This window comes from Phyllostomus hastatus, unplaced genomic scaffold, assembly GCF_019186645.2.
Source record: "Phyllostomus hastatus isolate PE091 unplaced genomic scaffold, TTU_PhHast_1.1 phas_contig_86, whole genome shotgun sequence".
NCBI classification, from domain to species: domain Eukaryota; kingdom Metazoa; phylum Chordata; class Mammalia; order Chiroptera; family Phyllostomidae; genus Phyllostomus; species Phyllostomus hastatus.
Genome location: NW_025333977.1, coordinates 42,067,380 through 42,089,392, shown reverse-complemented (window position 1 = coordinate 42,089,392; position 22,013 = coordinate 42,067,380). Strand labels below are relative to the sequence as shown.

The 22,013-nt window shown below is 33.9% G+C and overlaps 1 protein-coding gene across 4 annotated transcripts in view; it reads right to left on the bottom strand.

Moving 5' to 3' along the window:
• Positions 1-22,013, bottom strand: part of LOC123826870 (U2 snRNP associated SURP domain containing) — a 45,139-nt gene that overhangs the window by 6,026 nt on the left and 17,100 nt on the right. For 2 of the 4 annotated variants that reach the window (XM_045851112.1, XM_045851114.1), the window contains exons 8-24: positions 21,439-21,533; positions 21,325-21,360; positions 21,154-21,236; positions 19,795-19,960; positions 19,402-19,613; positions 18,431-18,474; positions 15,218-15,322; positions 14,094-14,160; positions 13,850-14,013; positions 12,276-12,438; positions 11,814-11,893; positions 10,847-10,934; positions 9,154-9,276; positions 7,677-7,833; positions 6,585-6,680; positions 5,867-5,933; positions 1,763-1,922 (exon numbers count right to left, since the gene is read on the bottom strand). In XM_045851112.1, coding sequence (XP_045707068.1) covers positions 1,763-1,922; positions 5,867-5,933; positions 6,585-6,680; positions 7,677-7,833; positions 9,154-9,276; positions 10,847-10,934; positions 11,814-11,893; positions 12,276-12,438; positions 13,850-14,013; positions 14,094-14,160; positions 15,218-15,322; positions 18,431-18,474; positions 19,402-19,613; positions 19,795-19,960; positions 21,154-21,236; positions 21,325-21,360; positions 21,439-21,533 — 1,906 coding nt within the window. Of the gene's footprint in view, positions 1-1,762; positions 1,923-5,866; positions 5,934-6,584; positions 6,681-7,676; positions 7,834-9,153; positions 9,277-10,846; positions 10,935-11,813; positions 11,894-12,275; positions 12,439-13,849; positions 14,014-14,093; positions 14,161-15,217; positions 15,323-18,430; positions 18,475-19,401; positions 19,614-19,794; positions 19,961-21,153; positions 21,237-21,324; positions 21,361-21,438; positions 21,534-22,013 lie in introns of those variants that run through there. The other 2 variants (XM_045851113.1, XM_045851115.1) reach the window with 2 other exon arrangements.

The following is a 22,013-nucleotide window of genomic DNA, read 5'->3' as shown; positions in this document are numbered from 1 at the left end:
GTCAGACAAGCCCAACTCTGCAGTGTTCAAGCGATCAGGTGCAGACCCACACGCTCTCTGCACAACCGTGTGAGATGGCTCAAAAGCCGTGACTGTGGTTCACGCCCTTAAGAACTTATTATCTAAACACAATGATAACGAACTTGGCATTTGATTCTCCAAAGATCTGTATTCTAAAATTACAATTTGGTTCACCATGCAAATCCCAAAAGAGTTAAGTTGTGAGAGGTATGTACTACAAGAGAAAAGGAAACAATCGTCGTGTGTCTAGCAAAGAAAGGAGAGGCTAGATGGTCAAAGAGCACAAAGTATGAAAATGTGTATACTAAGGGGCGTGTGCACACACAAATCACAAAAATACAAATACAGTGTGAAAATAACATTCATAAAAACTATCCAAATAAACAAAAAAGCTAAATTACAGTTTCCTTCTCTTCATGCCAATAAAGAAAACATTTGAGAACAATGTTTGTTTTGACATTTTTAATTATCAAAATGTCACTTCAATTATCAAGAAAATACATCTTTAGTGAACTCAGTCTTTGTTTTTACTCCAATAATTCCATCAGGTCAATAGGTCAGAGTTCAGTAAGGCTGGAAGGAGTTATGAGTTACAAATTTCATGAAGCGTGTAACTGAATACATCCCAGGAAAAATGAATCAACCTAACTTTGAAATCCATCCTATAAACTCATAACTGACATCATATGATCTGTGTAAGGTTAAAACAAAATGCCTTCTGTTAACTTTTTGCTTGGTAATATCTGAGAAAGAAGTGGACAAGAACTTGTAAGAGCCCAAGGGTGAGTAGATAGAGAAGTGGAAATAAGGTAACCAGTGTTAACAGACATTATTAGTGAATAAGAGGAATAACAGTGATACAGACTAGGTATTCAAAACAAACAAACAAAAAAAACCGTTAAAGGGATGGACAGAGCATTAAAATTCACTAATGTGCACATCTGAAATTATGAACTGACTGCTACACTACGGCGAACATTTGCTGGGACTGTTTTATCACCTTGGGGCAAGGAACAGGAAGTTCCCGTTATAAAACCCTTCTCACTCCAATATGTCTGAAAACCCTTGGTAATAAATAGAGGCATTAAAAAAGGAGGGGTTGGAAAGAGGGAAAAGTTTGCTGGAAATAGTTTGGACTCTCCCTTAAGTTTTTCTCCTCCTTATTGTTAAGCCCCACTTAATGTTTACTCTCCCCTTATCACTAAAGGTACACATACTTAAAAAATAGCCTACTATAATATATAAAATGTACACAACTTGAACATGCCAGAAAACGTCTTACTTTTCTTATATAGTAGGTATACTCAAATTGTAATGGACCTCATAATGCCAGATATAATAGATTCAGAGGATCTCCTATGTGCGAGGCACTAAAGATACACTGATAAACAGAAAATGTACATGGTCCTTTCCCCTCATGGATATCCCAGCCTACTGGGGAATACAGACATTAAGCAAACAAATAAGCAGTTTAAAAAAAAAACCTACGAAACATAATACACACATCATAATACATGTAAAATCACAACAGAGATAAACAAGGAGAAGTAAGAAAATCTAGAAGAAAAAGGATACAAGAAGAGAAGGGATGCTTGCACAAAGAGGCCTGAAGGAAGTCAGCTGTGATAATGGTTTCTAGGCAGAGAGGGAATAGGATGCACCAAGGTGTGATGCCAAGAGGAAGCCTAGTTCAGTAGAAAAAGAAAGGTCAATGTAGTTTAAGTGTCATTGCAATACTAACCTCGATTTCACGAAGTTTAGCTCGCTTTTCCTCACTCATTTCAGAGTACTTAGAGAACTTGGACTCAGTCATTTCTTCTTTGATTGGATTAGAGTACAAATGATGTTCTTCAGATTTGCTACTTTGAGTATCTTCTTCGTCTTCACTTTCTTCTTCTTGACTTTGAAAGTAAGCAGAACACAATGCATGTCAAGGCAGCGAAAAAAAAAGTGTGTTTTATAGTCTGGCTTAAACCACCTTAGAGATTAAATAACGTTAACAAAACATAAGAAGAGGCAATTCTTCATCAAAACATTTTTTACAAAATGTTTGATCAAACAATAAGAGACAATTTTATGAAACTCATGTTTCCTCCATAGAAAAGGCTTGGGCTTCAATATAAATCATACTTTAAAAAATTCTGCTTATTTTAGGTGTGCCTTTCATTCTGCAACAAGCTTTCCTTGCAGCAGTTAAATAAAATCACAGTTCAGAGTGATTTCATTTGGCTTAATGTTTACACCCTTCCTTCAGCAGAACCTATAAGCTAGAATACATGAGTTTGAGGAACATAAAGTTACTATGAAACAATGCAGCATGCAAAGGCCTTATTTGATTAGCATATAACCTTAGGAATAAGAAAACCAATGTGTAAATTTTAAATATTGCCACACACTAATGATTCTGAAAGTTGTGCTGGTTCTGCCAGATAGGAAGAAAATAATGAAGTGACTATCATGGGAAGAGATACAAAGAAGAACCAGAACTAGAAGCGATCTAGTTGAAATAGACAAGAAGCACTATGTGGAAAGCTGGTCACCACTGTTAAAAGACTTAGAAAATGTTCTTTAAGCACAAAAAAAAAATGAGGGGCTTAAAAAAGGAGGAGTTGTATGTTCTGGGACTGGACTTTGCATGTGTATATGTTAACTCTAAGCAAAACAAGTCATCCAAGTCCAAACAAACTCAGAATGTTTATGTACATAAACAAAGGTCCTAATAAACAACATTGTAATACTGAGCCTGAGAAGCCCTTATATGTTGGTATTTGGGTACTAAATACATTCTACCATAAGTAGGAGTCTTTTTAGTACATAAACAAAATTATCCGTAATACCGTGAAAATGGTATAACCAAATTCTTTCCAAATAAAAATTTAATTATTTTACAGTCTGATAATAAGACTTTCACACTGAATGAGAAAAATTTAAGCAAGGCAGATAAAAATAAAGTACTAGCAATTTAGAATCAGAAAAGACAAGATACTACGAGAAGACTAGCTTTTTAATTTCTCATCCAAAGGTCTTTTCCAGAACATAACTAAAATGCTTTATAAATTTAATACTCTTAAGAGTCCACAAATCATTAATATCACATATAGATACAACTCAACACAATATTTAGGTAAAGAGAAAAAGTCAAAACCAACTATTAAAAAAACCTATTATTTCTGGAAATAAAGCTTTCAATATTTCTAATTAATTTGTCAGAAACTTCCTAAATGCATTTTTAAGTTAACTTTTAAAACAGTAATTTCTTGTTTTGTGGTGCATAAAATTTTTAGAAGTGTTTCAGATGCTTTTAAAAGGTTAAATTGTCTATGGCCATCACACCCTGAACACGCCCAATCTAAAAGGTTAAACTCTGTGTGTGTGTGTGTGTGTGTGTGTGTGTGTGTGTGTGTGTGTGCGCGCGCGCGCTCGCACGCACATACAAAATGCAGATGTTTATTGAAGGATTACTCCAGAAGGTTCCATCAATAAAGACAAGACACAGTTAATTAAACTGTGGTATCTATGTAATGAAAATGTTTAAATTCCAGTCTGTTATTTACATTTGTTAAACAAAATTTTTTTTTAAGCCTTGGCTGGTGTAGCTCATGGATTGAGCTCGGGCCTATGAATCAAACGGTCACCGGTTCGATTCCCAGTCAGGGCACATGCCTGGGTTGCAGGCCAGGTCCCCAGAGGGGGACATGTGAAAGGCAAACACGCACTGATGTTTCTCTCTCTCTCCTTTCCTTCTCCTCTCTCTAAAAATAAATAAAATATTTAAAAAATTTTTTTTAGCAACTTCAAATATTCCTTGGTAAACTTTTTGTGCACTCATCTGAATGGTTGCTTCTGAACACAGATGACTACAGAGCAGACAAATATGCAGATTGATATGAAATAATACCCATGACACTAGAGTGACAAATGTAAGTCTGAAATATTATGTGCAGTATTGTATAATTTATGTTTAAAATAGACGGGCATAGTTTTGTATATAAGAGAAAGGATCTAGATGACCAGACATTAACCATTAACCATATTAAGACATTAAATGAGATACACTACACTTCAATAATTTTAAATATATAGTATTTTACAATTGCTATTTTAATTTTTCAAGGCCCAAGCAATGTGCTCTAATTGTTTTTGAGTTCAGCTCTTATGGTACCAATTTTAGGTTCAGATCTCATCACAGCTTCATCTCGCTCTTCTTTAAAGAAATGGAAATTCAAGACACTAAACACATACAAAATTCACTATAATTTACGCTATATTACTGTTTGGAACTTTTCTCTAAAACATTGGTGGTGCTATATATTTTTTAAATCACATTTCTGCCACAATACAATAACTACCAGTGCAAAAAGCAGTTCCTTAGTAAAAAGGCATTTTGGATTTAGCCACTAGAGAGCAGTAGTGAGACACAGGAAAATTTCAAGGATCAGAAAGTTGTACATGAAGAACTTTTTTCTTCACTTTGTACTTTCATAAAATTACTTTTATAATTTAGAGCTCCTAGAAAAATCAAAATATAAATTATATTTTAGTGATCCATGCTGGATTATATGAATCTATGATTATTCTACTCTTAACACTAAAATGCATTTATATTCCAAACATAAACGCAAATATCAAATTTATGGGAAAAATATCTTTAGAAACAAAACCAATTGAACAATATTTGAGCTCTAGAATAGCTTTTCCACCCTTACCTTCCCCTAAATTAAATAATCTTTTTTTTATGAGTACACATACTGGTTCTTAAAGCAATGATTCGACAATGGTGAGATGTTTATTAATGGGATTATAGATATAAAAAGGGTTAAGAAAACCACTGTTTTTTTTACAGCAAACTAAACTGTTCTCAATTCCTATAATACAAACAGCTTCAGACAGCTATTTCCATCAGCAAACCACATTGTAAATATTCTGTCATAACCGTTGCTGATTTGTTCTAATCACACCAACGTTTATGGAAATTACTTCTGCTAACTTTCCCTCATCATATCGAACTGTGTTTCCACAAATACTGATCAATCATATTTCCTTACTGATCTAAATGGTACTAATACCCATCTACTGAATCCATATTATGCCCAAATCCTGCTGGGACAGAAAGGTCCCTTTGTTCACTCTTCCATTTGAGAGCAATAAAAGGACAAAGATTTAAAAAAACGGGAAACCGCTGCTTTGTGCTCTTGATGCCATCTCTTTTCCTATTTAAAAATATGAACTTCCTTTGCAATGATTTATAAAGGTGTCAAGTACTATCTAAGAACTACTAATATAAACTTGTAGGAGAATTTGGGTGCAGAGATTCCTATTAATTACATTTGGTGTTAAATGCAAAAAACAATTTTTGGGTGATTACCAAAGAGCAAAATTCAAAATTATAATTTCTTAATACATTAAAGGAAAACATTTCTTCCTTTTAATCTTAGCTCTTTTGAGGTTTTTACATTTAAATAAAAGAATGATCACAATGCAGTATGTGTTTTTCCAGCAATGTACAATCCAAAAGAAAAGAAACATACCTTGCCATTCACATTTTAATAATCACTTTCTCTGAAGTCAAAACAAAGATTTAAAATAAATACAGGTGAGTGTTTAGCAACTACAAAGTGAGAATGTAAATACCTCAACTCAAAAGCAAAGTGTAACCAGATGTAGCACAACCAGAAATCTAAAGCTCTTTATTCACTGGAAAAACAATGGAGAACTAAAAATGATCCTCTTAAGTTTTTTTTAACAGTGAAGTTTCCCTCTTTGCTATTATTTCAAGTACCTTTTAATGAAAAAGGGAACACATATGCAGTAAGAAGTTGAGTATATTCAAAACTTAGATTCTTACTTTTGATTTTCTTCTTCTTCTGATTCTTCATGCTGGTCAAATAACTCCCATTTAGAAGTTGTTACAGCTGAATAGAAGGGAAAAAAGCTGTAATTCCATAAGGTAAACTAGCATTTCTGCAGAAGCATAGTAGAAACCCAGCTTTAGAACTGAAATTTTATATTACAGAGGTTATCTACCTTTATCTATTCTTTCTGAATGGCCATTTCTTTGCTAAATCTATTTCTTTCCTCCTCACACATACACTAACTTTATTCAAATTCATGAAGTGACAAATAACATTATTCTTATTTCTGTGCTGAGTGATTAAAATTTATTTCATTAGAACCTACAAATATTAACAATTACAGATTATGAGCACTAGGATACATGTCCAAGCAAGTAGGAAAGGCAGATTAGAATAAGCACCATGGGAGGGTCAAAGCTTAGTTTCTCTGAAACTGACCTTTAAGTAAATTTACAAATAGTCTCCTGTCTACATTTTCTACTGAAATGTCTTAACCTGAAAGGTTTTTAGTGATTTCTCTAATTACTCTCAAAGCATAAAAACTAAAAGATCCAAGGAAATTATAACAACCACAATGAAAATTTAGCCACTAGACATAAAATATGGTAACACTGGGTCTTAAGGTTGAAACTTTGTAAAACACAAAAGGAAAACACATACAAACATACCCAAGTACTGAGTTTTCCAAAGCTCAGCATTGATTTTACTCACCCTGTGCTTCCAATTCAGATTCATCTACAGCTTCCCATTTTGAAGGGGCAACTTTAAATATAGGTTCATTCTTCTTTGAGTCTTCAGTCGCATCCACTATTGAGGAAAGATAAGCCATTAACCCTAACTTGTAGGGGATGACTTAAAAGAGTCTGTATTTACTGTAACAGCAATTTTCAACTGGTGTGCCCCAAGAATTTTTAAAACATGCAATAATACCTGACTATTTAGTCAGGGGTACTGACCTCGTTTCCCTTAGACTGCAAAATTAAAAAAATGACAACAGCCAACGAACAGTAGCTGTCCAGTGTGAATGAATCAAAATAATACTATTTTTTTTTGTCTTTGGTGTTCCCCAGAATTTTAGTAATTGGTTTGGGTGCACCATGAAATGAAAAGGCTGAAAAGTGCCACACTATACTATTAAGTACACTATACTAAAAGTAAAATAAGGCCACACATGAACCAATACCTCGAGTTCCAAAAACAAGTATTATGACTAATCTAATTTTCTGCATCTGAAATCCAATTTTTAAAAAGTATATAAATCAACTCAACTCAGAACACATAGGTTATCATTATTTCAAGCAAATGGAGAAGAAAGTAAAACAATATTTAATACCTTTACTTAGTTACTGCTTAAACCATGGATTTCAGAAACTGTTCAGTATCAACATAATTCAAATGTAATGACAATTATGTGTAACTGATTTTAGGCAGCTAGGAAAACTGAACCTATTAAGTTAGAAAGACTAATAATAAAAACAGAACTGATCAAACCAGGCACCTGAGATTATAAAAACAATGAGCACAAAATTCTACTTATAGTTTCCTGACAAAAGGAAAAATTTGTTCGTATAAAAGGCTAACTGTCCAAAGAAATGTGACAAGGAAACCTTTTTCTTTCTTATACAGTTCACTGTATTACTGGCTATATGAATTCTGAAAAGGCAGAAATAAAAAACAGAAAAAAGTTAATGTCTGACACCTTAAACAGAAATTATAACCTTTTTCCATATCATCTTGTTAGAAATCAAAGTTCTGGAATCAAACTTATTAGCTAGATTTAATCAGTCTGAAATCTGAACTTACAAGGTACTCCATCAAGATCATCATCAAAATTCTTTATAGGGACTCCATCAAGATCATCAATGGGAGCAGCATCAATAGGAATTCCATCTACATCTTCTAAAGGTGCACCATCAAGCTCTTCCTCTATAGGGGCACCATCAAGGTCATCTGGCACATCCTGTGGAAACACGCATACTATAGTATTGTAACATTTTCTTTAACTTGCTGAAGTCATATTGCTGAAGATTAATGTGCAATCCAGTACAAACCAACCAACTGGATACCCACATGCCCAGGTCCAATGAGGACATAACATATTTTATCATCCAGTCTGACAAAGAAGCAGCAGTCATTTGTGCATTATTTATCAAATATTTACCAAGGGCTTACTGATGCCACACACCATGTGAGGCTCTGCGGATACAACAATGAGTAAAAAACACACTTGGTCCCTTGGTCCCTTCTGTCATAGACCTTAGAATTTGGGAGGAGAGGGGAACCAAGCAAACAGATAATCACAACAGTTCACATATGACTGCAACTAGCTTGACTGCTATAACAAAGAGGATACTACTGATATCACAGGATATCATACTATTAGGAGTATTAAGAGTAGTAAATAGGCATATACAAGAAGTAGGTTTCACCTACAGAGGTTAGAAAAGAATCTATGAAGTTATGCTTAAATTCAGGTCTGAAGATCTCAGGTACAGAAAAGATGTTCTAAAAGAGGGGGAAACATGTACAAAGGTCTATGGTAGGAGGACACCTGTACATTTAAGAAACTGAAACAAGGACCATGTGGTTGGAGCAGCAGGGAGGCCAATTAGGAAGATCTTGTAAGTATGAAAGGGGAAATATGATGGCTGGATTAGAATTATAGAAATAAAGATGAAGGATTCAAGAACTACTGAGGAGGTAAAAAGCACAGAATAGTGATGAATAGAATCCACTATCATTGTGGTACATCTTTTCATGTACATATTTATTATATAGCTATCTTTAGTCTAACAAAGTGAAATCATGCTATATATATTGCTCTATTACTTTTTTCTACTAAAATATTATAAGTCTTTTCATGTCATCAAATAAAAACCAGTCACCAATTTTCACATAAGGACACAAAACAGAGAATTCCTGTTACACGTAATCTCAACTCCTGGGTTCTTAGAATTCCATTAACAAAATCCACTATTTAGTGGTGAAGAGTAAATATTTTCACAAAGAAATGCTACATTTCTAACATATCACACCTCCACAACATCCCCGGAAATAAGTTTTTAAATAGTCAGACAAGACACTAACCAGGCTGGTTAGAACACTGTCCTGGTAATGCCAAGGTTGAAGGTTCGATCCCCGGTCAGAGCATATAAAAGAATCAACCAATGAATACAGAAAAGTGGAACAACAAATCTATCTTTTTCTCTCTAACCCCCTTCCTCTCCTCTCTCTCAAATCAATAAATAAAAATAATCAGACAAATACACTGAGTGCCTACCTCTGTTTCCTTTTCTTCAATAATATTTACAAGTCCTAAGAAAATATTTTGTAGTTTGATCAAAAATGGTTCTGGATAAATTGCCCAGTCTTCCCATGCTCTAAAGCATGTCATTACCCGTTGCTATATAAATAGGAAAAAGACAATGAATTATTATTTAGGACAATATATCTCAAATTTTATCACATGAAAATTAACATCACACTTTGCTAAATTTTTCTTTAAACCAACATTTTTAAAATTTAAAGAAAAAACTATCATCGCCATGTTTTTAACAAATCAATGCCACATTTTAATTTAAAAAACTCAAAATAAATATAATGAAAAAGAAGCAGTTCTATTTGCCCTTGATCACCTAAGACCAATGTCTCATATATACTAGTGGTACGCATAAGGCCACGTTCTCGGACACCCTATCTTAGAAACTTGTAAAAGCTGGATAGCAAAGCAGGCAAGTTTTGACCCAAATTTCTTTATGATCCAATGAAGGACTTCCTAATTCTAAGACTTTTTTTCTGTCCCATCCCTAAGCCTCTTTATATAAACTCTACTTATGGTCAACATTTAAAGTCAACACATTTTTAAGTGGAGTTGTTTGTTTGAATCCCCTAAATGATGGGATCATTGGGCATCTTCACAAGCTAAACAATTTCCTTATAAAAATCTTCTTACTATGAAAGTATATCTATTTACTCAATTATAAGGTTTTCTGTTTGGATTTTCTTAACATTGGTTTGCAGCTTAAGGTTATAAAAAACAATTATGCATATACTTTGTAAACATGAATAACTGAAATGTTCGTTCCTAATCCAAATTATACAAGTCATGGACTGCCTAACAACAGGGATACACCCTGAGGAACACATCGTTTGGCCATTCCATCACCATGCAAACATCATACAGTGTACACACACGCCTAGATGGTACAGCTACTACACACCTCGGCTCTATGGTACAGCCTACTGCTCCTGGGCTACAAGCCTATGTAGCATGATACTGCACAAAACATGAGATTAAATCAAGCACAAGAGAAAATGACATTCATTATGAGGCTGCTGCCAGATAATACAACATACTATTTTACAGCAAATATTTTTAAATAAAGAGTATACTTTAAAATAATAGTAAAAGTACAGTAAATACATACACCAGTAACACAGTTGTTTCTTATTATCAAGTACCATGGATTATACATAATTGTATGTATGGACTGTATTTTTATATGACTGACAGCAAAGTAGGTTGGTTTACACCAGCATCATTATAAACATGTGAAAATGCACTGCGCTACGACATTATGATGGCTACAATGTCACTAGGCTACGAGTTTTCCAGCTCCATTATAATCTTATAGAACTACCGGCACCATTACGTGGTTCATTATTGTACGCCATTATGAAACAAGTGATCTTCTGAATGTGTTTTGAGAAAAGAGAAGACTAATATTCTATTTAAATAAAATACTTAAAACTAAAACAAACACTCAGCAAAATAACACTAGATCATATATTTTAAAATTTCAGATATTTTTTGGTAATGAAAGTAACACTGCAGTAAATTTTAAAATAATTTCTGGAACATGTAAGTTGTATTTTGTACTTGTCGTATGTACTTTCCTAGCCCTCCAAGGTGCTTCCCAGTCCTCACCCCTATATACAACACTAAGGCAAAATAATGAAAACAGTAAACATACCTTAAAATTTTCAGACTGTAAATGGCCTTGAATTGTACGATAGGTAGCATTGAGGTCTGAAAATATCTGACATAACTTTGTTTCAAAACTGAAATTGAAATAATATATTCTTTACAATAGAATTTGTTCAAAAATCTCGATCTACTTTGGCATGCTAGTCAAACCCCTCCTGCACTTAACAAAAAAAAAAAAAACAAAACAAAAAAAAACACAAACTTACAAGTAAATTAAGTAATCTTTTTTTAAAAAATCAAGAAATAAACAATTCTAAAACTGTATTTGAACTGCTTTAACTCCTATAATTCTGAATTTTTCTCCTATGAAATCCCCAAGAGTCTTAAGTAGCAGTTCCCTGGATTAGGAAAAAATTTTACATCTAGAACACTTTTAGCCATTTAATCTGATCTCTTTTTGTTTTATAAAGGAAACAAAAAAGTTAAGTGACTTTTTCAAGGCAAAAAAACTAATAGCAGAGCTAAGATTAGAATTCACACCTCCAAATTTCTTTTTCTAGTCAACTGCTAGAGAAAAATGCCCTTAATTCATAAATTAAACACCAAAAAGGAACTCTGGGAAACTACGTAAGAGTTATATGTTAATTACAGTAGAGCAACATAATTTCTGATTGTCTTCTAGGGAATCATTAGCAATGAACTTCAACAAAACAGAAGAGAACACATATTCTATAGTTAATGCTTTGTCTTTTGTCTCTTCCTTTGTTTGCTATTATTTATATTGTTTCAGCTTATTTATTATACGAGTTTCTAGATATTCAATAAAAACAGAGTTACTACTATTTTAAATTGGTTTTACTCAATGAATGCAATCCAATTTTTTTAGAAGTCCTATGCCTGCAAAGAAATTTAAATTATTTCTTATTGTTGGAGTGTCAACAAAACAATCCTCTCTTCTGAACTCCTTACCCTTAAATAATTTCAGGAATATCACTTTATAATATTATACTTACAATTTTCTATAATATGAAGCATTGGCAACTTTTGCTGAAGAGTTGTACAAAACATCAGAAACCAAATATAATCTAGCAATCTAGAACACCAAAAGATAACATAAAACTTATTAAAAATGAAATCCATGAGCAAACAATTTATCTAGAAAAAAGTTTTCATACTGAATTTTTTGGAATCAGTGTCATATGGCTAATGATTATTTATAATTTAGTAATCAAGACTAATTAGAATAGTTAAGAAATTCAACATCACCACAATCATGATTTTGCAGGGATAAAATTTGTAAATAATTTACATTTCAACCTGTTGATAACTTGTGTGTCAATTAACAAGACTGCATAGGAAAGATCTCTTCAGTCAAGTTCTTCATGTAAAAAGGAAACCAATCTCAATTCAAAAAGTCAACTATTATCTCCCTTTTACTTAATTAAATGTCCCATAAAGAAAAATCATTCCCATACCTTTTTGGGAAGGGGTGTCTTTAAGATAGACAATGACTCAGTAATACAATCCACTATTTCTTCAGCAGCTTCAGCATTATTTAGACAAAAAACCATCGCATCTCCAATATCATTCTTTCTTGGAGTTAACCCCCGCAGGATTTCTTCTAATTTGTCCCTCTGTCTAAATACAAATTTTGTAAAATTATAAACATTTTTAAATATAAATTTCAAATATCAGTATAGTTTCTACTCATAAACTAACTTTCTTTATAACCCAAACAGTACCCAGCTGGTCTGGTTCAGTGAACTGAGTCCCTGCCTGTGAACCAAAGGGCTGCAGGTTCGATTCCCAGTCAGGGAACATGCCTGGGTTACGGGCTGGGTCCCAGATAGGGGGGACGTGAGAGGCAACCACACATCGTTTCCCTCCTCTCTTTCTCCCTTCCTTCTCCTCTCTCTAAAAATAAATAAAATCTTTAAAAAAATAAAAAATAAAAACCAAACAGTGAAACAATTCTGATGATTAAATTGCATTAAATCTGATTTGTAATAAGTCCCCCAAATATGTTTCATTTTTTGAAGAACTTATATGAGGAAGAATAATTTTCCTGGACCTGGGCCTTCTCCTTCCTCTTTCTCCTCCAGAATGGCTGTGACTACCTGGTACTTTCAGCCAAGCTCATGAGCCAGGGTCCTAGGTAGGCAAACTTCCATGTATGCTTCAGATGCCCAACCTTGAGGGCCGCAGGAACCACCATTCACTTTTCATGTCACAGGGTGGAGGGATCCTATCAAACGCCTTGAGGAGGCCAGAGTAGCCTGGCCTCACTTGGCGTGCCTTACAATCTGTGAAAACATGCTACTAGCGGCTGGGAAGTGGTAGCATTTCGGGGTGGGTTGATGTTCATCCATTTGCAAAGAATGGCCAAGTACTTACACTTGTTTCTACACGAACTGCCAGAAATGCTGACGCCCTCACAACACACAACCACCAACATCTTGCCCAGTAGTACCTGCCTGGCCACAATGGCAACTAGACACACAGGAGGTGGCCTTGGCCATCAAACGCCAAGACCTGCCTCTCTGCCATCTTCAGCAACCATTTGGAAAAAGATGTTTCTGCCTATTGAGCAAGGGTAACTGCACTGGCCCAGAACTGACTGAGCACTAATAATAACTTATGCATCCAGGGTAGCCCCCACCCTGCAAACTCTGTAAAAAGGCTTTAAACAGTCAACCATCTGACCACACTAGGTCATAGAGTAAATTTTCCTCTTTAGGTTGCATTCAGAGGCAAAAACTCTAAGACTCTCGAGATAATTTCTGTAAGAATCTGAAGTATTCCATTGCCAGAGAATCACTGCTTAAAAAGATCATCACTAATTTTGTCAGTAGGAAGAGGTCAAGGTCCATAGAGCACACATTTATACTTGCTAAGAGGTTTAAAATTATGAAATATATGATGAGATGCTACCATTTTAAACACATGTTAAAAAAGTTTAATTAAGGTTAACATCTTAGTAAGACCATTAATTAAAGCAACCATTAAAGCAACTATTCCGAATATGTAACAGAAAGAAAAACAATCTTACTCTTCCTTAAGTGCTCCCTTTTTACTAGGCTCCTCTACAAAAGCTTCTGTTTCTTGCTCTTCTGACATCCCATGCAGGTATGGATTTAATGGTGGTGGCCTCCAAAAAGATCCATTTTTGAACATACGAAAGTCTTCCGTCCGCCACTTAGTTGGAGAATCTCCCTAACAAATACCCAGAATGTTATCAGAAAGCTCCAGTATCTCAGTCAAACAAAATTAACAAAGTAATTGATTCTACTTGCCTGCAGAATAGAGTAAAGCTTCCACCTATAGTAAACATGGGCTGGTGTCTGGTTTTCAAACAAGAATCTAAAATAAAACAAATTAAACATCATATTCTTTAACAAAGAACTGTATTCAAGTAAATATAAACAGATGAGAAACATTATTTGCCTATTGAGACAAAACCAAATAAATAAAACCAAAGCAAAGACTGCTGAAGAGAAATTCTTACTTATGCCATGTGCCATCTGTGCCCTTCCTCACCCCAGCCTCAGACTGACTGCCTTCATGACTAAGATAGGCATGCATGTATCTTGCCAAGTCTCACAATTTTATTGAACAGTCATGTGTCAGATACTGTGTCTGACAATGAAGATACTTTCCCAAGATATAATTTCAAAGAGAGGCTTTTAAACTACTTAAGAAAGTGTTAACTGAATGTCTTAGGTAGCATTTCTATTCAGAAGATAAGCAATTTCCTATAAATCTTTCTTCTTCTACTGTATCTCACTTAAGAGATTCTTTCATTGAAAAGGAAGAATAAAATGTTTTTTCCTCCTACAGAATGCTTAAAACAATGCTATTTAATTAACTCAATCGAAGATCATTCTAGTCCAATTAATTAAAACTGCCTTCTCACTCCATTGCAAAATAACCTGAAAGTTTCAGAACTTTACTCTTGGAAATATTTGTAATTCCAAAATGAAGCAAAAAGTATTTTTAAAATGCCTGATGATAAATGAAACATGGCCCATACATGCTATGGAATATATTTCAAACTTAAAAGTAATGAAATTTGACAAATGCTACAACATGGATGACCCTTAAAGACATTACGCTAAGTGAAATAAATCAGTCACAAAAGCACAAATACTATATAATCCCACTTAGATGAGGTATCCAGAGTGACCAAATTCAAAGACACATGGCAGAATGGTGACTGACAGGACCCGGGGACCAAGAGAATGGGGAGCTGTTGGTTAAGCGGCACAAGGTGTCAGTTGTGGAAGATGAGAAAAGTTCTGGAGATAGACAGTGGTGATGGTTACACAACAACGTGAAATACATAACGCCACTGAACTGGACAGATAAAAATGGTAAATTTTATATGGGTATTTTATCACATTAAAAAGAAAATGCACACCTGAACATGGGATTGTTGATTTCTCTGTTCATAATCATAGCTTCGAACATTGGCCCTTCACGTACAACAAACTCTATCATTCGATGTATCAGGGCGAGCAAATTCCTACAACAACAACAAAGTTAAAGAAAATGGATTCAGACCTACCACTATATAAAACTACACTTGACTAAGTTACTATATTGTGCAGAAAAAAATTATTCTGCTGACTAATAGAGAATTTTATACCAAAAAGTACCCTGGAGACTTGTGCATTAAAGAGGGAGTGGGACAGTGGGGACAGGGAGTGGGAGGGGAAGGAAAGGTAAAGGGAGGGTAGGAAACCACAACACAGCTTCATAGTAATTAAGATTTAATTTTCTAAATGCCACTTAATTTCAATTTCCAAATGCAAAACATTAAATTATGAATCCCAACTAATTAGAAAGCTGCAAATTCGCAGTATCAGTAACTTAGAGCTTACGTGTTATCATAGCCATCTAAAATCTTATACACTAGCTCAGTTTTAAAAGAAAATATTACTAAACCAAGCACCTTTGTGGTGGTATTCAAATTTTATGCACATCACTATCATTTATAAAAATATAAAGCCATTTAACAAATACAAGGCCTGACCTAATAAAAAATCCATCTAACTCCTGTGATTTTTCTGGTACACATATAGCAGATGGAGTTTTCATTAAATCTGACCTTTAATGAGGCAACATCCCTTTGGACCACACTTCCAACTAGTTCACACAATTCATGACATGTATAATTTTGCCTGTCTATTATGAATCAATGAAGTAATTATACTGCCACAGCCTTAAATGGAGTCCTCTTTCTAAAATATTCCAAAATAAGGGCCATGGGGGGGATGCCCTTCACATTTTTCATAACAATTACTTTTCAGTATTTAAGCCAAAAATAAACAAGTAACTTTTTAATACATGTATTTTATGGGTTAGGCTCATAGAAAGTCTTTATTTTTAAAATCTGAAGCTGAGTCCTAAAACCACATTATACCTTATTAGACTCCAAATAGAATTTTAGTCATGGATTATGTTAGGCAAAATGACTCAACTTATTGTAAGCTGTTATTAATTTTTCATTTCACCAATTCCCCAGCATAGAGCTGGCAAATAATAATTGGGAAAAGCAAAAGGATATTGGCTCTTATACAAGGCACACACTAAATTACACCTTTGGCATTCTCAGCTCAAATCAAGAAATTAAGTTTATGTAACTGCTAGAATATAAATAAATATATAATTATAGAATAAGACAGTTTTTTTGGCTCTAGAATGCCTGCTTCAGAGTACATGAACAGTAAAATAGTTTATCTCATGGTGATTATAATTATTTTCTCACAGTTTTCAAACAAACCTACTTAAGTGGACACTAAAATCTCTACATAGTGAAAAAAATGAATTTTTGACTACCTAAAGGGTCCTAAAGAGGTCAAAAAAATTCTATGAAGGTTTAAATCTTTACAAAGGGGAAACTACACATTTAAAAACTACTGATTCAACTTCAAATTGTTAAAACAGAAAGCTAAAAAACATTAATTTTAAATCTAACAACTATTTTTCTTTTACAGAATTAATTGCTCTGCAGATCTGTAGTTCTTGATATCCAAATGAGAATGAATTATCCAAATGAGAATGAACGTATTCTCAGATCCGTAGTTAATGATGTAATTTTGAAGGAAGGGACATAGTGTGAAGTTATGATTCAGTTGCAAAACTCCCACTGGTATGTGTCAAATTAAAGTGAAGGAAATTGTATGTATCATAATATATAAAAATCAATTTCTAGGTGGATAACTGCTATACATTCAGAAACTTGTATGAATTAAGTCAAAAGCAATTTGATTTAGGTATTAAAGATAGACAAAAAATGGTTTAGCAAGTTTTAAAGAAATCATTCTAATGGTGAATCAAGACTTTTTAGCAAAATGTACTCAACATTTAGTTCAGAAAGAAGCTGAGCCACATGTAAAGGTACTACTTGATATATGCTTTCTGAATGCTACAAAATATTTTCCTGTGAATGATTTATCAGTAGAAGAAAAAAACCCACTAGAGTTTTAAACAGGCTTGTAACTATAAAATCTATTTTTAGAAAATTTAGAGTTTAAAAGAAGTTTTAAAATGTTGCATACAATTATTTAAAATCAGAATCTGACAATTAGTTGTTCCTAACTTGAACTCAACATTATTAAATAAATGTTATCACACTCTTTTTCCTTAAGGATTGTGTGTTTCTCATTTTAAAAAGGGTGACTTTTCTACCAGGATGAAACAGTGTAGTACAAAAAGGTGACATTTTAAGTGCTCTATTTTATTTTAAAATGGTAATTATCTTATTCTGGGCAACAACAACAAAAAAATTGTTTCTCAGTTATAATAAAACCACATTTATTGGAGTTGATCGTACCAATGTCTGGTCAAAAACTGTATACTTTCCCAATCCATCCCATGATGTTTTCCTGGTCCCCCGCTGCCGCAGACAGTTCAGCTGGTGTTGCTCACCAAGGCCAATGTCAAAGAGAATTTGGTATTCTTTTGTGTTCATTTATTATTCAACCAGTGTTGTGTTCCTGTGTTTGGGAAAAGGCTTAGCTTGACTGAGCAAGAGCATACCTACAGCATGAATTCTTCTGCTTCAACATCATGTTGGGAAAAAAAGGAAAATAAAAGATTTCCAAACACCTTTGTTATCATTTTTAAAAGTTTCTAGTATGTTCAGTGTTCATGAAAACAGGAATTCCTTAATCAATCAGAAAAAAGTAAAGCTATGCCTTCCATAAGGAAACTAGACTAAGATTGCATATTACACACAGACAATTCAGAAACAAAGAAAAAAATAACTGATTGGGTCAAACTATAACATTATCTAAAATTTAAGATACATTTAAAACCCCTATTTCGCCATCACAATAATCTAATATGATTAAGACTAACACCACCAGATTAAATCTATTAAACACATTCTAACTACTAAAGCTATAAAGTTCCCTACAACGGTGACAATAAAAACAAAACAGATAATGACATAAAATTGCACAGTATACTAAAGTTAGTTAAATTTCAAATATCCCCCAAAAAAGTACTGGGAAGAAACCATTGCTCAGTCAAGATATCACCTTTTCCTCAACACCATTTTTTTTTTTTAATTCAGAAGGGGATATTGTCTATATTTAGATCAGTAATAATAAAGAAAAACATGTACCTTTCTGTTGGGATAACCACTTTGACTATGGCTTGCGACAGAGTCTGTATATGAAGTCACATCAGATAATAAACATAGAATATGTGAGTATTGTTAACAAGTAACAAGCAAAAATATACATATGCATTGAAAATACTACACATCTAATCACAAGTTTTGCAGGCAATCACTGCTTTTGAAGTAATTATACACTAAGCAATTACATAAAAGCAAAATGTATGTGTCCAGTGAACAATAAATGTTCACCAAATGCAAAGAATCAGAACATTCCTGCCAGAATGCACATCAATGCACTGCAATAGGTACTACACTGAGAATTATCAGATAAAGATTTTAATTTGTGAAATAATTAACTGTTTGCTTCTGACCATAATACAGTTTGCTACTTTGTTCCCAAGCCTTTAAAACCAGCCCTGACATTTTGTGTAATTAATTAATTCATAATGCAACCAACAAATTCTTTATAACTTGAAATTAAGTTGGTTTTATGTTTAATAAAAAGAAAATACTCACCCTTTGCTTTTTCTAGAGTTAATGTTTTTTAAAAACCACATTTGCTCTCAAATATTCTAATACCTCAGATCTTGAGAACTAAGTTAGCTAGCTGTCATCCAAACAGTTTAACTATTTAGGAGGTCTTTCTAACTGAAAAGTCACTTAACTAAGTACAAAATCATCACTTTCTCAGAACAAAGTAAATTTAGATAACTATACTTAAGCAAACCAGGATACAACAGTGGATAAATGGGGAAGGGAGGAGAACTTAATAAGTGGTCAAAAAGGAATGGCAGCCACAATAATAAGACCTAGTATTTCAAACAGGGTATCCATGGGCTAAGGCAGGGAACACATCTACTTATAAGAGTTGCCAAACAGAATTACACATTTTCTATAAAATTGTTGAAAAGAAACACTACCACAGATTTAGTATTTACAAATATATGCGGCCCTATGTACATTTTTAAAATTACCTTCTCAAAATCCTCCTTGTTTTTAGGTGGCGGTAACATGGGAGCATTGGGATTTTTTAACCGCTCTCTAGGCTGCGCATTAAAAGGCAGTCCTGATGGAGGTGGGGGAAGCGTATGTTCCATCATAGAAGGCGGAATGTATATTGGGTGTGGAGGAATAGGCACAGCTTTACCCCAACCTAACTTCATTTCAAAAGACATAATCATCTTTCCTGCAAGAAAGAAAAGAATGGTTACCTTGGTAGTAACTCACTAAAGAAAATACAAGATTTCTGCAGTTTAATTAATTTTTAACCTTTCCATTTCTGGTACTTTTTTTCCTCTGATTTTATAAATACTTTCCAGAACACACAAAAAAAGTGTCTGAATTCTATAAACAAATAACTTTCTTACCATTTAAGTTTTTTAAAGCTCTTTCAGCATCTCTTCTATTCATAAAGGCCACAAAACCACAATTTCTCTCTCTCGCTCTTTCTTCATCAGTCCGAGGCCACATAATTTTCACACTGGCTAATGGTCCAAATCTCCCAAATTCTTGGCACAGCATTTCTTCATTCATCTATTAAAAGTCGTAAGTTTGTGTATGTAAAAAAAAAAGAGAGAAAAGAATTCGATGCAACAAAAAGCAAAGTAGTTTCTGCAAAATGAAGAGACATATTAATGCCACATTTCCCCATTCAAGTACTAGGCCCTCTGCATAAATCAAATCCTGCCCCAATGGGGCATTCACAAATCTTTTCATACAAGAAACACTAGTTTATATAAACTAGTAAACAGGGTGATGGGGCTGGGTGGCTAGAAAAATCAAAAGCACACCTTTACTTCCCCTCATCCCCCTTTGGAGACCCTGCATCTCAAATAAGTCTGTTTAGGCATTTAGCAATGTTTTTTCAGGCAGCAGTAATGACCACATTTAAGTTAAGAAGGAAGTGTTTGTTGGAAGTTAAAAGAAAAAACAGGATCTAATCACCTTTTCTTTTTCCAGCACTCAGCTACCAATGTAATCAAGAAAAGAGAAAACACTAAATATACAATAAGGCCAAAAATACACACACTTTTTAAAAAGAGTACATTATGAGCCTTGGCCGAGTAGCTCAGCTGGTTAGCACATCCTCCCGATACGCCAAGGTTGCAGGTCTGATCTCTGGTCATGGCACATACAAAAAGCAACCAGTGAATACATAAACAAGTGGAAGAACAAATCAATGTTTCTCTTTCCCTTCCCCCCTCTAAAATCAATAATAAAAATTTTTTAAAAATTAAAAAAATATTTAAAAGAGTACTCTACATATAACCACCACTACATTCCCTGTAACACAATTAACACTGACATGGGGAACAGAATTTTAAGAATATGAAAGTCAGAAAGTACAAATATTAGTTTGCTATTATGGGGTGGGAGGAGGGGGAAGGTGAAGGAAACCCATAAGGAAGCAAGCTATGCATCAGCAGGAGGTAGTCTCAAAAGATACCGTCCACCATTGACCATAGCCTCATGTGACAGATAATAAAAGCAGCACCTAGTAAAACTGTTCTAATTCAAAGTATAGTGCAGTTACAGAAAGAGGAGACAAACCTTTAAGAAGTGTTACAAGACAATTCAGTCCATACCAGCAAAAAACTTGAGACTCTAGTTCCATGAAACTTGCTCACTTCAGATTCTTAACTTTATTGATTTTATTGACAAAACAATGTTCTTCAAAAAGTATAAAAGCATGTAAGTCAACATTCATCTCAGTTTTCTATTATTACCTGTGGATTAATGTTTCCAAGGTATAAATTAGTAGTGCTTGGATCTCCCACATCATGTGACCCAGGCGCATAGTCATCAAGAACTAAAGCAAAGAGGAAAAAAAATTATAACCTGAAAAATACAATGTCTAGATAATTTCTATTAATTAAAAAAGCAAAAAACTGTATTACCACCAGATGATCTATTTCTTCTTGAAGGCGCATCCACTTTAAAAGAAAGAAAACAATTCTTAGTTTTCAGAATAGCTAATCACAAATGTAAACACTAAAACAAATGTCACTTACTGGAACGCCGCTGACCATCAGAATCTGACTGAGGCGGCTCAAATCGACTTAACCTGCCTTTTGTTTTATGTCTCTCATCGCGCTCTTCTTGAATTCTGTTGAAAATATTTACAATCACTAATAATGAGCCAAAATTTATTTGTTCACATTTAATAAAAATAGAATCTATCCAGGTATCATCTTCATATTAAAGATTAGAGACCCTCAGCTATAACAGAATTAAGAGAAAATTTCTAATATATCATACAATCAATGAAATACAAAGCCCACTTTTAAAGTGAGGAAGAAATTCAACGCTGACACCAAGAATCGGTTTTTCTTGGCTAAGTTCGACCATTCCTCACCCCTACACTTCAGTAACTATATTGTTTCCACTGCAAACAGGACTCCGGCTGTTAATCAATTCAATTGCATCCACATAACACAAGCAAACTAGATGCTGGATGAAATGCTAACATATTTTCAAACATACCCCACAAAATACCCCTATAGTATCTAAAAAAACACTAAATGGTAAGCCAGTTAGTAGTAACTAACTGGGATGGTCCATTCTTCATACCTGCCATCTGTAAATA